The sequence below is a fragment of the Sus scrofa genome, chromosome 11 (genome assembly GCF_054392235.1).
Source record: "Sus scrofa isolate SSC_HxYL_T2T_F1_AM1 chromosome 11, Sscrofa_HxYL_maternal_Yorkshire_Landrace_v2.0, whole genome shotgun sequence".
Taxonomy (NCBI): domain Eukaryota; kingdom Metazoa; phylum Chordata; class Mammalia; order Artiodactyla; family Suidae; genus Sus; species Sus scrofa.
Window position 1 is genome coordinate 695,709 of NC_139393.1, and position 13,374 is coordinate 709,082.

At 60.7% G+C, this 13,374-nt stretch overlaps 1 protein-coding gene across 1 annotated transcript in view; it reads left to right on the forward strand.

The window, feature by feature from the left end:
* Positions 1-7,842, forward strand: part of LOC146398447 (uncharacterized) — a 29,537-nt gene extending 21,695 nt beyond the window's left edge. Inside the window, exons 26-35 of the mRNA XM_084981166.1 lie at positions 68-236; positions 2,106-2,214; positions 3,781-3,917; positions 4,272-4,397; positions 4,489-4,659; positions 4,745-4,969; positions 5,207-5,333; positions 6,023-6,222; positions 6,736-6,948; positions 7,557-7,842. Coding sequence (XP_084837292.1) covers positions 68-236; positions 2,106-2,214; positions 3,781-3,917; positions 4,272-4,397; positions 4,489-4,659; positions 4,745-4,969; positions 5,207-5,333; positions 6,023-6,222; positions 6,736-6,948; positions 7,557-7,591 — 1,512 coding nt within the window. The 3' untranslated portion in view covers positions 7,592-7,842. The remainder of the gene's footprint in view (positions 1-67; positions 237-2,105; positions 2,215-3,780; positions 3,918-4,271; positions 4,398-4,488; positions 4,660-4,744; positions 4,970-5,206; positions 5,334-6,022; positions 6,223-6,735; positions 6,949-7,556) is intronic.
* Positions 7,843-13,374: the final 5,532 nt, after the last annotated feature.

A 13,374-nucleotide genomic window follows, 5' to 3' on the forward strand; every position in this document is an offset into this window, starting at 1 on the left:
AGCCCCTAGGCACCCCAACCACACCCTGCCTGGCTTTCAGAGGTGCTGCTTTTTGTCCAATGCCCAGGGCCGCTTCTGCCTACCAGGGGCTGCTTGGCCTGCCCTATGCCCCCCAGGGGAGTACCAGCCTTCCCTGGGCTCAGACACCTGCCTCCAGTGTCCACCTGGCTTCTACTGCCCACATCCCGGGACCAGGGTGCCCGCGCTCTGTCCAGCACATGCCTACTGCCCAGCAGGTATGTCCAGGAGCCCTCAGTGCCCCACCCTCCTCCTGCCCTCCCTTCATGCAAAACCATGGGGTAGGAGTTCCCGTCGTGGTGCAGTGGAAACGAATCCAACTAGGAACCCTGAGGTTGCGGGTTCGATCCCTGGCCTTGCTCAGTGGGTTAAGGATCCAGCATTGTTGTGAGCTATGGTGTAGGTGGCAGATGCAGCTCGGATCTGGCGTTGCTATGGCTGTGGTACAGGCCATCATCTGCAGCTCCGATTAGACTCCTAGCCTAGGAATCTCCATATGTCGTGGGTGTGACCCTAAAAAGCAAAAAATAAACACACAAAAAAAACAAGGAGCGCGTGTGAGGCACTTAGCCCGCACTGGGAAGACCAGCAGTGAGCGCGCGCTCCTCACCCCCACCCACCCTCCGGAGCCCCTCCATCCACTGACACCCATGCTCGCGCTGTGCCTCAGCCTGGGGGTCCCCAGCGAGCAACCTAGACCAGGATGTTGGCAAACAGGGGTCATCGGCTGTGACAATCTGAGGTGGCTTCCTGAGCTCAGGGTGGAGGGGCCCTGCGGGGGTGTCAAGGCACTGGGGAAGCCAGAGGTGAGAAAGCAGGGACACAGAGACTCCAAACACGCTGTGCGTGAGGCCACCCTCACACCAGCTCACGTGTGCACATGCAAATACACACACATGCATACATACACACTGGTACTGAACACACACTCACAGTGCACATGCGGATAAAAACATAGGCGCACCAACTCACAGGCGCACGCACACTTCCAGAGACACAAACATGTACACACAGTATATGCCCCCAAGTGCACACAGGGGCACACACATACGCAGACACACACAGGCACGTACATGGGTTGTCCCCAGGCAGCCCAGCAGGCAGAAATGTGTCCACAAAATTCATAATCTTTGTCATGTCTTAGGCAAACCTGGAGAAAAATCCTCTTGCAATTCCAGGAGTGACAACCACATCCCATTCGATCTGCTGGTGATGCATGTATTCGATTTTCCAGTGCCTGTGGCATGAAAGTCACGCCCCTTTTAAATGAGCGACCTCTTACCTCAGAATATTTAGGATATCCCAAGTTCAAATAACACGCCCTGCTGTCCTGGTGATGACATGATTACATGTATGAGTCACACACACACACACACACACACACACACACACACACACAGTCTTTAGCGAGGACAGCCCCTCTCTGGGGACACAGTCCCCCTGGCTCCACAGGCCCCCCACCCAGACCTTCGGCCCACCCTAGCTGGGTGCCGACTCACTCTCAATCTCCCCCCCCAAGCTCACACCTTTCAGCTTCTTACTCCCAGTTCAGCTGCTCCCTCTAAACTGCTCTCCCTGCCAGGAAGTGTCCATTCGAGCTGTGTGCACTCTACCTAGCAGCACAGCCCCGGTGCCCATGGAAATGCTGCAGCCCCCAGGACCCCGGCTGAGGACGGGCGGGGTTGGGATGCTGAGCTGGAGGATGAAGGGGCTGGCCAACCCCCCCAGCCATGGGGCAGCAGGGCGCTATGGAGAGAGAGTGGGGGGCGGGGGGCTCCCAGGGGAGACGCTGTGACGTGGGGGCACCTCACTGAGCCCACAGCTACATGACCAGCCCCTCTCCCCAAAAGTGCTCTCTGAAAACCCTGCAACGAGACAGCGCTGCTGGGGAGAGAGGCTGAGGGCACCACCGTGTCACTGGGTGGGCTCTGAGAAAGCAGCCCCCGAAACCTGTCACCCTCGGGGGCAGCGAGATGCTGATGGGTGGGGGGTCCGGGGCAGAGGTGCCCCTTGTGAACAGGCCCGTCCGGGCATGGACATGACCCAAGGCTTCGGCTGCACATGCTCACTAGCCGCACCTCCTCCAGGAACACAGGCCCCGCCTCCGTGCCCTCCAGGCACCTTCACTCCCCAGGACACGGGGGGCCTCCGGGAAGAGGGCGACTGTTCCATCTGCCCCCCTGGTCACTACTGCAGGTCAGTAACAGCCCAGAGCCATTCACCTCCTGCCACTGCTGTCGACGTGCGCCCCCCACCACCCCCGGCGTGGAGAGGCCCAGTGGGTCCCCTAGCCTGTGCCAAGGCCCCCAGACTCGGGGGGGGAGGGTGTAAGGCGGCCAGGGCCTCAGAGGCCTGAACAGCGAGGGAAAAGCCTGACAATCCAAGAGCTAGGAAGATGAGCACACACTTGATTCTAAAATAAATAAAAGACATGCGAGCTGTAGGAAGATTGGAAAGACATGAAACCAGCTCAGCTCAGTCCCCACCCCAAACAAGGGCAGCTCCTTGCAGGAAGCACCTCGTGGCCTAGGTGACTCCAGGGTCCCGCACACACACTCAGGGGACAGATGGACAATTCCGTCCAGTGCCCTGTGCTGGGGCTCCAGGGTGTGAACAGCGCGTATAATGGCTTGGGCTGGACGGACCAGCGAACAGGCCTTTGGGAAATTCCACCCTAATGTCCTCCCCACCAGGTGGCACCTGCAGAGCAGGGGTCACCGAGAGACTCTCCACTTGGGACTCGCAGCCTCCAGGGTGGGGTCCCTGGCTTCTAGCCTTTCCAGAGACTAAGGGTCAGGCCCAGCTCCCCAGAGGAGCCAGGCTGAGCAGAAGCATGTGCTTGTCCTTGGTCCAGGGAAAGCTCCCAGCCTGTGCTAAAGGCAGTTTCTGGAGACCAGGAATGGGGGCCCCCAGAGGAGGAGCAGAGGAGAGCCTGCTGCAAAGGGGCCTCTTCTCCTTACAAGGCAAAAGCAGAGGGGTCCTCAGCCGCTCCTTCTGGGGTCCCTGTCCTCGTGTCAGGAGGCCGTGCTAGTGTCTGGTCTGCTCTCCCCTGCTGCAGAGCTGGAGGTCGGCAGCCCAGCCCGGGCAGTGCCTGCAGCCCCTCCCCCTCCCCCCACAGCGAGGGCAGCAGGGCCTCTAAGCTCCTGGGGGCCCGTCCTGCAGTTGGCAGCCCTGAGCCCTGAGCCAACCTTATGTACTGGGCTCTACAAGGCGGTAGAGAAAACAAATCCAGGGATGCAGCTTCTCCCAGAAGCTGGGGTGGGTGCAGGGGCCAAGCACAGACTGGTGCCCAGGGCTGGCCCACACCTGCTTTATTCACTGCAGGGGACTTGCCTTTTTGTTGTTGTTGTTGTTTAAATTTGTGGCCACACCCCCAGCATATGGAGATTCCCAGGCTAGGGGTCAAATCGGAGCTCCAGCTGCCAGCCTACACCACAGCCACAGCAACGTGAGATCCAAGCCATGTCTGTGGCCTACACCACAGCTCATGGCAACGCCAGATCCTTAACCCACTGAGCGAGGCCAGGGATCGAACCTGCGTCCTCGCAGATGCCAGTCAGGTTCATTTCCGCTGCGCCATCTTCTCTTTTTTCTGTCCTACACTTGGACACTCACATGCACTCCTTGGGCAGAGGTCAGAGGTCTTTCCCACTGTGGGTCACAGTGAAATGGCCCGAAACCAGGGCAGGCATCTCCTGGCTCCCCAGCCGGGGGCTCAGACCCTCACCTGCTCCCCTTACCCTCCCCTCTCCCTGCTGCTAGAGGCGGACAGGTGTGGGGGACGTGTCCTGCTGGTTACTTCTGCCCACCTGGCACCTCGGAAGTGACGGCCCCCGGTCCTGACAAGTCCGAGATCTCATGTCTTCAGGGACAGCGGTGTGCCCGACACTGCCCAGCAGGTAACAGCCTGCGCCTCTTGCCCTTAGGGTGTGAAAGAGGCAGAGAGCAAGGCCATCCAGCTGTCACCACAGGACCCACCCAGTGGTTGTCTGTTCGGTGTGTTCACGCATGTGCTCATGGATGTAATTACATTTCCCACACATGTGTAATATCTGATGTGAAAATGCACCCAGGACAACTCAGATGATTACTGATTTGACAAATGCAGATGCGAGGGGAGCCAGGACTGGGCCAGCAGCATCCCGGGCCACCCCTAGACACAGGCTCCCCACGGCTCTGGTGCCCTTCCCCACCTGCCAGGGGGCAGCGGCCTCCTGGCCTTCCAAGGACCCCACCACACCCCTGTGCTGCAGGATTTTACTGCCCAGAGGGCAGCGGAGGACCCACCCTGTGCCCGCCTCACACTGTGGCAGCAGCCCCCGGAGCCAAGCAGCAAGAGGACTGCAGGCCTTGCCCCGCAGGGCACTGGTGTGAAGCAGGTGAGGCCCCTGTGTGGGTCCTGAGGAGGGACGGGGAGGCCCTCTGTGCAGGAGGCGGAGGACAGGGCATGAGCCCAGCCCTTGCTTCCAGGGGCCCCGGCCATGCACCCCTGCCCCGCCGGCCACTACTGCCCTGGAGGTAACGAGAGCCACCCAGGAATCCCTCAGCCCTGCCCGGAGCACACCTTCCTGGCAGCAGAAGGGGGCCAGAGTCTGGCAGCGTGCCTGCCCTGCCCTGCTGGCTACCAGTGCCCATCCCCAGGTGAGGATGCTGAGCCCTCAGGGGAGAGTCGCGAGGTTACGTGGCAGCCCCAGGCGGCAGGTCTCCTTGCCTCTACTTTGCCCAGGTCTCTCTTCCTTTGAAGACCACCCATGCCCTCCAGGCCACTGGTGTCCAGGTGGTCAGGGTGCCTTTCTCTGCCCACCTGGCACCTTTCGGACAGAGCCAGGAGCCTCGTCACGGGAAGACTGTGAGCACTGTCCCCCCGGCTACTACTGCCCAGGGGCTGAGCAGAGCGGCCGGCCAAGCGTGCTTGCGGTCCCCTGCGGCGCTGGATCTGAGTGTCCTGCAGGTGGGACCGCAGCCCTTAGCCCTCCTGGCCCCGCCCCTGCCTCCCACCTCAGCCCTGAGCTTTGGCCAGGAGGCCGGGGGGCGTCTCAAGGCACTGCCTGGCCACCTGTCTGGCCTCGTGAACCATCTGCCCAGTCCCCCAAGGCCCGCCCAGGCCCCCAAGACCCACCCAGTCTGGTTGGGTCTGGTCCACCTGGACTCCGAGACCGAGGGCCTCAGCCTGTTCCTGTCTCCTCAGGTGCTGTGGCTGAGGCCACCTGCAGGGCTGGCTCCTACTGCGGGCCCCAGACTGGGGTCCCCCCGCTCTGCCCCGGAGGCTATGCCTGCCCCGCCGGCTCCTCCACCTACACTGGCCCGGGGCAGCTGTGAGTGCCACCCTAGCTCCTGCCAATCCTGAGGGGGCCACATGTTTCCAGAGGGTCCCGGCCACATGGTGGGGCGCGGAGACCATCCCGGGAAACCCTTTGTCTTTGTCCCAGAGAGAAGGCAGGAGGAAGCAAAGCACCCTGCATCCATTCCCAGAGCTGTCCCGTGTGGGGCGGCCAGATTCCAACAAATATGTCAAAATGCAGGAAATCCAGTTACATTTGGATTTCGGATAAACAACAAATAAACATTTCATTTAAATGTGGCTCATGCAGTATGTGGGAGCACAAACACTCCTTGTTTATCTGAAACTCAATATGACTGGGCATTTGTCTTCTGCGGGCCACCTCTGTCCTGTGTCCCAGGACTCCCAGAGTCTGACTGTGCCCCCCCACCCCTCCATTGGAGCCGGGACACAGCTCCCTGCGTCCAGGGCAAGGTGCCAGGGAGCACAGGCGTGGACACGGCCCAGCGGCCTGGGCCCAGGCATGGCTCGGCCTCCTCCAGGAAGATGCCTTGACCTGCTTAGCCCCATCAGACAGAAGGCCCAGAGCCCCCTCGGGGACACCATCAGCGTCTGCCCTCCGCACCCCAGCGTGGGGCCACGTGGGGGTCCCCATGGGGAGGAGAAGCAGTGGCACACAGACCCTACCCCTGAAGCTGGGCTCTGGCCCGTGTCTCTGTGCAGCTGCGTGTTTCCCTATTACTGCCCCCCTGGCAGCCCCCACCCACACGCGTGCCCTGGGGGCACCGAGGCCCTGAACGGAAGTGGCCTCAGAGTCTCCGAAGAGACCTGCTGCGGCCTCTGTGAAGCGGGCACATACCGCCCCTGGGCTCTGGCCGCCCTGCCCTGCCAGCCCTGCCCGCCTGGATTCAGCTGCCAGCAGGGTGAGTCCCGGAAGCAGGAGGAGGCTTTGGCCTCACGTGGGAACTGGGCTGAGCCTGGGCAGGTGCACCGAGGTGGCAGGCAGGAGACCGCATGGGAACCTATGGGGACGGGCCTGCAATTTTTCTCAGTGGGACCGGCCATCCGATAGAGACCTTGGGAAGGGTGATTCAGGGCAGGTGGGCACCACGTCCGTCGGAGGTTAGGTTTAAAAGGCCCAAATCACAGGTTGCGCACAGCCGCCCACAAGCCCACGGGCTGCCCCTGTGGCAGGTGCTCTTGAGGCCAGGACAACGGCTGCCCAGGTGTGAGCCGCAGGCTGTCGGCAGAGGGAGGGTGGCGTGTCTTCACAGGAGGGGACATTTGGGGGTGGGGGGCAGATACAGCCAGTGCAGGGCCTCCACCATCCCCCCACAGTCTAGCTCTTCAGCTCATCCTTGCCCCAGACTCTCTGCCACTTCTGTCCCTGCCATCACCAGAGTTGCCGCTCAGACTGTCCCTCCATTTCTCTCCAGGGACAGAGAGTTACCACAGCCAGCCCTGCCCGGTGGGCCACTACTGTCCTGCAGGGACTCGCAGCCCCAGGCCCTGCCCATCTGGGACCTTTAGGAGCCTCAGCGGGGCGGGGGCAGCCGGAGACTGTGTGCACTGCCCTGCAGACACCTTCAGTGCCCAGCCAGGCCAGGCGGGCTGCCTGCCCTGCGGGAGCTCAGCCTTCTCTCCACCAGGTAAGTCTCATGCGCGCCCCACCAGCTGCCCTGGTCTGCGGACCTCGGCTCCAAATCCAGCAGGCCTCCGGTTCCCTGTGGCTCTGAGCGTCAACAGTGCACAGTTTCAGGAAATCACTGTATCGCTGAGTGTAGCTGTTTTACGAAAGCTGCGGTACGGCCCAGTGTGGTGGGTGTGGACGACATGGGTCTTGGCAGTGGCCTCAACACACAAGCGGGTGAGTGTGGGAACCACACTCGCAGGGACCGGGCAGCTGCTCCCAGGACCAGGATAGTGGCAGAGGGACCTGCCTGAGACTCCCGCCTGGCTCTGGTGCTGCTGCCCCCGAGGTCCTCCAAGCCCACCCCTGTCCTGGAATCTGTGCGGGGGGTTAGGTGCAGGACTGCAGGATGGCTCCCAGCCTCGGCCAATGGCCCATTCCTGACTCCTGCTCACCCCCTCTTTCCAGAGAGGTGGGTTCTGCTGCGAGGGCCATTTGTATTGGTCCACTGTGGCAGCAGAAGTGACCAGATAATCCCACCCTGGGAAATTCAAGTCCCTTGCCTCAAACACATTAGCCTCAGGGTGGCGCTCTCCAGCCCTTCCCCACGGGCACTGTCGTTCACAGACCAAGTTTACAGACCTTATCCAGAACAGAGATGAGAGCCCTTGCCACGTGCCAGGCACTGGCCATCCAAAATTGAGAAAAACAATGACATAAATAAAAGGAAAGTGAAGCCACATTCCCCGCTGAAATTCTCCATCTAGTCATCGACTCATCGAATGTACTGATCACAGTTTAAAGTATATGTCTCGTCTCACCCTCATCATCCCTTGCAGTATTTGGGTCTCTTAGAACCTGTATCTACTCTTTGTCTTTTTGCTCTGGATTTCCTTAACAATTCCTGTTTTTTCCACATGGCTGTTTTTTTGTTTTTGTTTTAATTGGGTGCTAGACTTTGTGAAAGAAAATTGTAGAAAAATGTTGAGATTCTGGATGCTGTTACCTTCCTGCATAGAGAAGTTGCTTTCATTCTGGAAGGCAGTTATGGTAGGAACAATTACCTCCGTTCATCGGGGGTTCAGAAAATTGGTGCTGGGCTCCAGGCTGGGAGAGCGTCAGTGTCCGCCTGGGTGCAGCTCTTCAGTTTGAGCTGAAAGCCTGTGACATTTACCGAGACCCTCAGTCATGGGGGCCCCGTGGACCCATGACACACGCTCATTGTCCCGGCCTCCCGCCTGAGAGGCAAATGCCTTTCAGGGAAGTGAGCCCCACAGGCGGCTTGTCCTAGAGGCAGAGGCCTGTGCCAGCCCTACACAGAGTGTGGGATCCCAGTAGGATCAGCCCTTCCTCGGGGTCAGGGGCTTTCAACGGCCTCAGCGGTTCTCCACCCTGGCTGCACAGGAAAGCTCTACAGGCACCTTTTTAAAGGCAGATGGCCTGGCCTCACCAGGACCAAGTGATTTTTACTGAATTGGTCTGAAGGGGGCCCAGACATCATTGTTTCCTAAAAGCTTCTAAGGTGATGCCAGAGCAGATTGAGGGGTGAGACTTGGAGGGTCCCCTTCAACCGCTCAAAGACGCTCAAGGTCCGTACGCTGATGGAGGCAGGTGTCTGACCGCACCTGACTGCCTGCCAGGTGCCTGTGACGGCTGCGGCCCCTCTCTCCCCAGGTGCCCCCCACTGTACATGTCGGGGTCTGAACAGGGTCTTCCAGGAGTCGGATGGTTCCTGCATCTGCCAGGCAGGACACGAGAGCTTGGACGAGAGCAGCGGTGAAATGGACTGTCAGCCCCAGGTAGCTTGGGCAGGGAGGCAGGCCAGAGGGTGCGAGGGGAGCTCTGCCCAGCATGCCAGGCACTGCCACCAGCTGCCTGGCACTGCCCAACCCTCTGTGCCCAGGGGTTACCTCCTGCACAAACAGAAAGACCTCAGGTCTCCCTGTCACAGAACCACAGAGCCTCAAACTCAGGACGGGCCTTGGCGTCACCCCGAAGGTGTCCCAAGGAGCACAGACAGCAGAAGGGCCATGTCCCACGTGGGCAGGAGGCCCAAGAGGAACAGTGTCCCTCCCTGGGCACACAGCCTGGTGGCAGCAAGACCCTGACGCGCTCCCTTCACAGCCAGCCTTGGGGGCTCTGGGTCCGACCTCTTCCTAAAAGGCAGCAACATCTCTGTGGGGGACTCTTCGCCCAACCAGCCCTCAGTGGCCCCGACTCAGGCAGCCCCTCACCCAGGCCCTGTCTGTTCAGAAGTTTCCCCTTGAGTCCAAATCTCCAATTAGGGCTCAGTCTTAATCCCACATTTGAGCCCCAGAAAACAAGAGGACAGTCAGGTCTCCAAGCACCTACCCACACAGGTCCAGTAGGAGCTCACACACCCTCCTCCTCCCACCTGCACCCTCACTGGGCAACTCTGCATCCCCTCGGGAGAACCTGCTGCTCAAAGGAGATCAGTGGCAGGTGGAGGTACGGCTCCATCTCCCCTGGTGGAAACAGGCGCCAGCCCCTGGCCCGGGCCCGGGCCTGGCTGGCTTCCGGCATGCCCGGAACCCAAAGCCATGGGGTCGTCACTTCCCAGTCTGAGCCCCTCTCCCCTGGTACAAAAGATTCCGCCTCCTGCCTTCATCGAGACCGCTGGTTCTCGAAGTGTGGCCTTTGCCCTGACAGCACTGGCATCCCCTGGAAACGTGTCAGAAATGCAGTCCTTGAGCCGAACACCAGACCCCCTGAATCCGACCCTCCAGGGCTTGGAACCAGCAGACTGGGTCTCCACCACTCTGCACAGTGCTGACACTCACTGAGGTTGGAAACTCACTCACCAGCCTAACCCCCAGGCCTGCTCAAGTCTGAGCTCAGCACCGGGCCCTCAGCTTGGACCAGGAGCTGCTCCCTAGACCGGTCTGGGCACCTGTCCTGAAGCTCACCAGCTGGCCCGGCTCCCTGCACCCTTAGTCAGGTCCAGGAGGAGCAGGCTCCCTCCCACCACTCCATCCTCGGCGTCTCTCTAGCCTCCGTGGGGGCACAAGCCCTCCCTCCCACTCAGAGCTGCTTCCCAGCCCACGGCCTTCGGGTGGCCTCCCAGGGCCCGCGTGGAGACGGACACGTGGCCTGGCCCACCTCCCCCGGCCCCGCTGTCAAACCTGCTCCTTTACACACGGACGTGCAGATAGGTCACGAGGTCACTGCAGACACAGCTTGCTGGAGGCAGAGCTGCTCTGACCCCAATTACATGCAGAGCTGACCCTCAAGCAGAGGTGTGGTGAATTTTGAGGGTATCACTGCAACTTCCTCCTGATTTAACAGGCAGGCCCCGCGCCGTCCCTCCTGCTCCTGCTCAGAGAACAGGGAAGGCTCTGCGCCTCTCCCGGCCCACCCCAAACTGGGTGTGCTCCACAACGGAAACAAGAAGGAGACACCAGGGAGTTCCCGTGGTGGCTCAGTGGTTAGCGAATCCGACTAGGAACCATGAGGTTGTGGGTTCAGTCCCTGGCCTTGCTCAGTGGGTTAAGGATCCGGCGTTGCCGTGAGCTGTGGTGTAGGTTGCAGAGGAGGTTCGGATCCGGCATTGCTGTGGCTCCGGCGTAGGCCGGTGGCTACAGCTCCGATTCGACCCCTAGCCTGGGAACTTCTATATGCTGTGGGAGTGGCCCAAGAAATGGCAAAAAGACCAAAAAAAAAAAAAAAAAGGAGACACCAAAATTCTTCAGATTCGCTTTTCCTTCTCATCAGATTTTCTATCTATTTATTTATTTATTTTTGTCTTTTTAGGGTTACACCCAAGGTACATGGAGGTTCCCAGGCTAGGGGTCTAATTGGAGCTACAGTTACTGGCCTTCACCACAGCCACAGCCACGCGGGACCCGAGCTGTGTCTGTGACCTACACCACGGCTCACAGCAACGCTGGATCCTTAACCCACTGAGCGAGGCCAGAGATCGAACCGATAACCTCATGGTTCCTCGTTGGATTCGCTTTTGCTGCGCCACGACGGGAACTCCCAGATTTACGCTTGTACTTTTGTGTATGTGTAGACGTTATACACAGCCTCGTCTATATTATACTAACATCTTCCACAGCAATTTTCTACTCCCGGGGAGCACGAGGTGGGAGTGTGTTTTTCCTGAGACAACCCCCGGGGTGGGTGGGGGCTGCAGCTCCCAGTCCCTTCCATCCTGGACCCACGTGGGCCTGAGGCAGCAGGTGACGTGGGCCCCGAGAATCGTGGGCACAGCTGTCCAGCCAGCTCACCAGCCGCGTTGGATGCCACAGCTCCTGCAGGCCCTCCCCACGGGGCCAGCCCCCACACACGCCGGCAGTCCTGACCTCTGAACCGCCCTTCCCCTGCAGTCTCGCCCTCACACGTCTCCTTTAAAACCGGTCTCCCCGGAGTTCCCGTCGTGGCGCAGTGGTTAACGAATCCGACTAGGAACCATGAGGTTGCGGGTTCGGTCCCTGCCCTTGCTCAGTGGGTTAACGATCCGGCGTGGCCGTGAGCTGTGGTGTAGGTTGCAGACGCGGCTCGGATCCCGCGTTGCTGTGGCTCTGGGGTAGGCCGATGGCTACAGCTCCGATTCAACCCCTAGCCTGGGAACCTCCATATGCCGCGGGAGCGGCCCAAGAAATAGCAACAACAAAAGACAAAAAGATAAAACCGGTCTTCCCACCACCTCCTCCAGGAAGCCCTCTCCAACTAGCCCTGGCGTTCCCTCCTGCTGACCCTCCTCACTTCCTAGGAGGTCATCGTGGCTGCTGCGTGTGAACCTGGGTCCCGTCTCCCCAGAGCTATACCCCCCAGAGGCCTCACAAGGCAGCCAGCTTGTCTCCGGTTACTTCTGCGGGTTCCCCGCTACCCTCAAGCCTAAGCCTAGTCTTAGCAGGTTGACTGAATGACCGGTCAGAGGAGCCCAGTCCCCCCGAGACCCTGGCCCGGTCTCTGGAGCCCTGTTCTCTGCTGCACCCCAGGCCTCCCACACCCTCCTGCAGGTGGCGGAGCGCTGCTCGCCTGGAGACGTCCGCCTGGCCGCCACCCGCACCTGTGTGTCTCCCCAGCAGTACGACTGCTCCTCCTTCTGTCACCCGGTGGGTGGGGAGCTCAGCGCTGGACTGGGCATGTGAGTGACAAAGAGCCACTGAGGGCAGAATGAAGCCACGGCCCCAGAGGGCCTGGCTGGGAGGCTGTGGGCAGGACCCAGGCTGAGCCAAGCGCTGCTAGCTCCTTCCAGAAGCTGTCCCTTTGCGTGGGCTCCAGGGAGCCCAGCTGGAGCAGCTGCCCAGGCCAAGGGGGTGCTAGCAACACAGAAGAATGAGGCCCATGCGCTGGGCCCCCAGCAACTGCCAGGCTGACAGGGGCCCGATTTGAGCCAGAGTCCTAGACCTGCAGTGACCTTCGCAGGGGTAGGGGAGGGGAGCCACTGTACCAGGAGGTCTGCAGAGTAAGCAGGAGAGTCCAGGCTGAGGGGCTCGCTGCCCCCACCCTGCTCCTTGGCAGGAAGCTGAGCAAAATCACTGAGGCTCCCAGCCCGGAGCCCAGGCATTGCTCTCATCGGGGGAGGCCAGGCTGGTGCCGCAAGAGGGGCAAGAGACCATGCCATCCAGCCGTCGAGGATGCCACTGAAGCGTAGTCTCTGCTTGGGGAGTTAGACAGCCGAGGGCCTTCCAGAGGGACCAGCAGGGGGTGGGGGCAGCTACACCCGCTGAGACAGAGCTCCCCTCCCGCAGCTGCCAGTGCAGAGAGTACATCTCGGCAGAGGAGCTCTGTGACGCCCAGTGTCTGGCCAGGGCCCCCCAGCTCTCCCTGGCCTGGGGGCCCCGCAGAAAGCTGATCCTTGGCATGAAGAGCGAGGCTGGGGACAGCGTCCAGAGGGTGAGCGCAGCTCAGGGAGGGGTCGGAATGGAAGGGCAGCCTCTGCCCACTGGAGTCGGAGCAGGTGGGCCTCCCCAGGCACCTGTGGCTACAGAAAATCCCAGCACCAGGCTCAAGAAACCAGGCGGCCAAAGGGCAAGCCATCTGTGAGCCAGCCTTCCCTACCGGTCTTTTGTCGTCGGCCTGAATTTCCCATCGCGGGCTGGAGGGAAGGGCAGGGAGGAGGTAGGAGCGGTGTTCCTGTGTCAATGCCAACCAGCCAGGATGAAGGTCAGCGGGACCGTGGAAAGCATCAGCTTCCCTTTATACAAGTGTGACGTGAGGTCAAGGTGAGAAGCCACTCACCACGGTCACAGAAATGGCGTGAGCCCTGTCAGAGCCCAACAGGAGCCTCTTGTCCCAGCCCAGACCTGTGGCCACAGGGCAGGGCCATTTCCTGACCTCACAGTGTGGCCGTGGCTGTCTTCAGGGCCTCGATGCTTCATCGAGGTGGGGACAGAGGACCAGGGCCTAGAAACACAGGTCTGGCTCACTCGGGTGTTTGTCTAGGCAGCTGTGTCTGCTTGCCACCGACACGGCA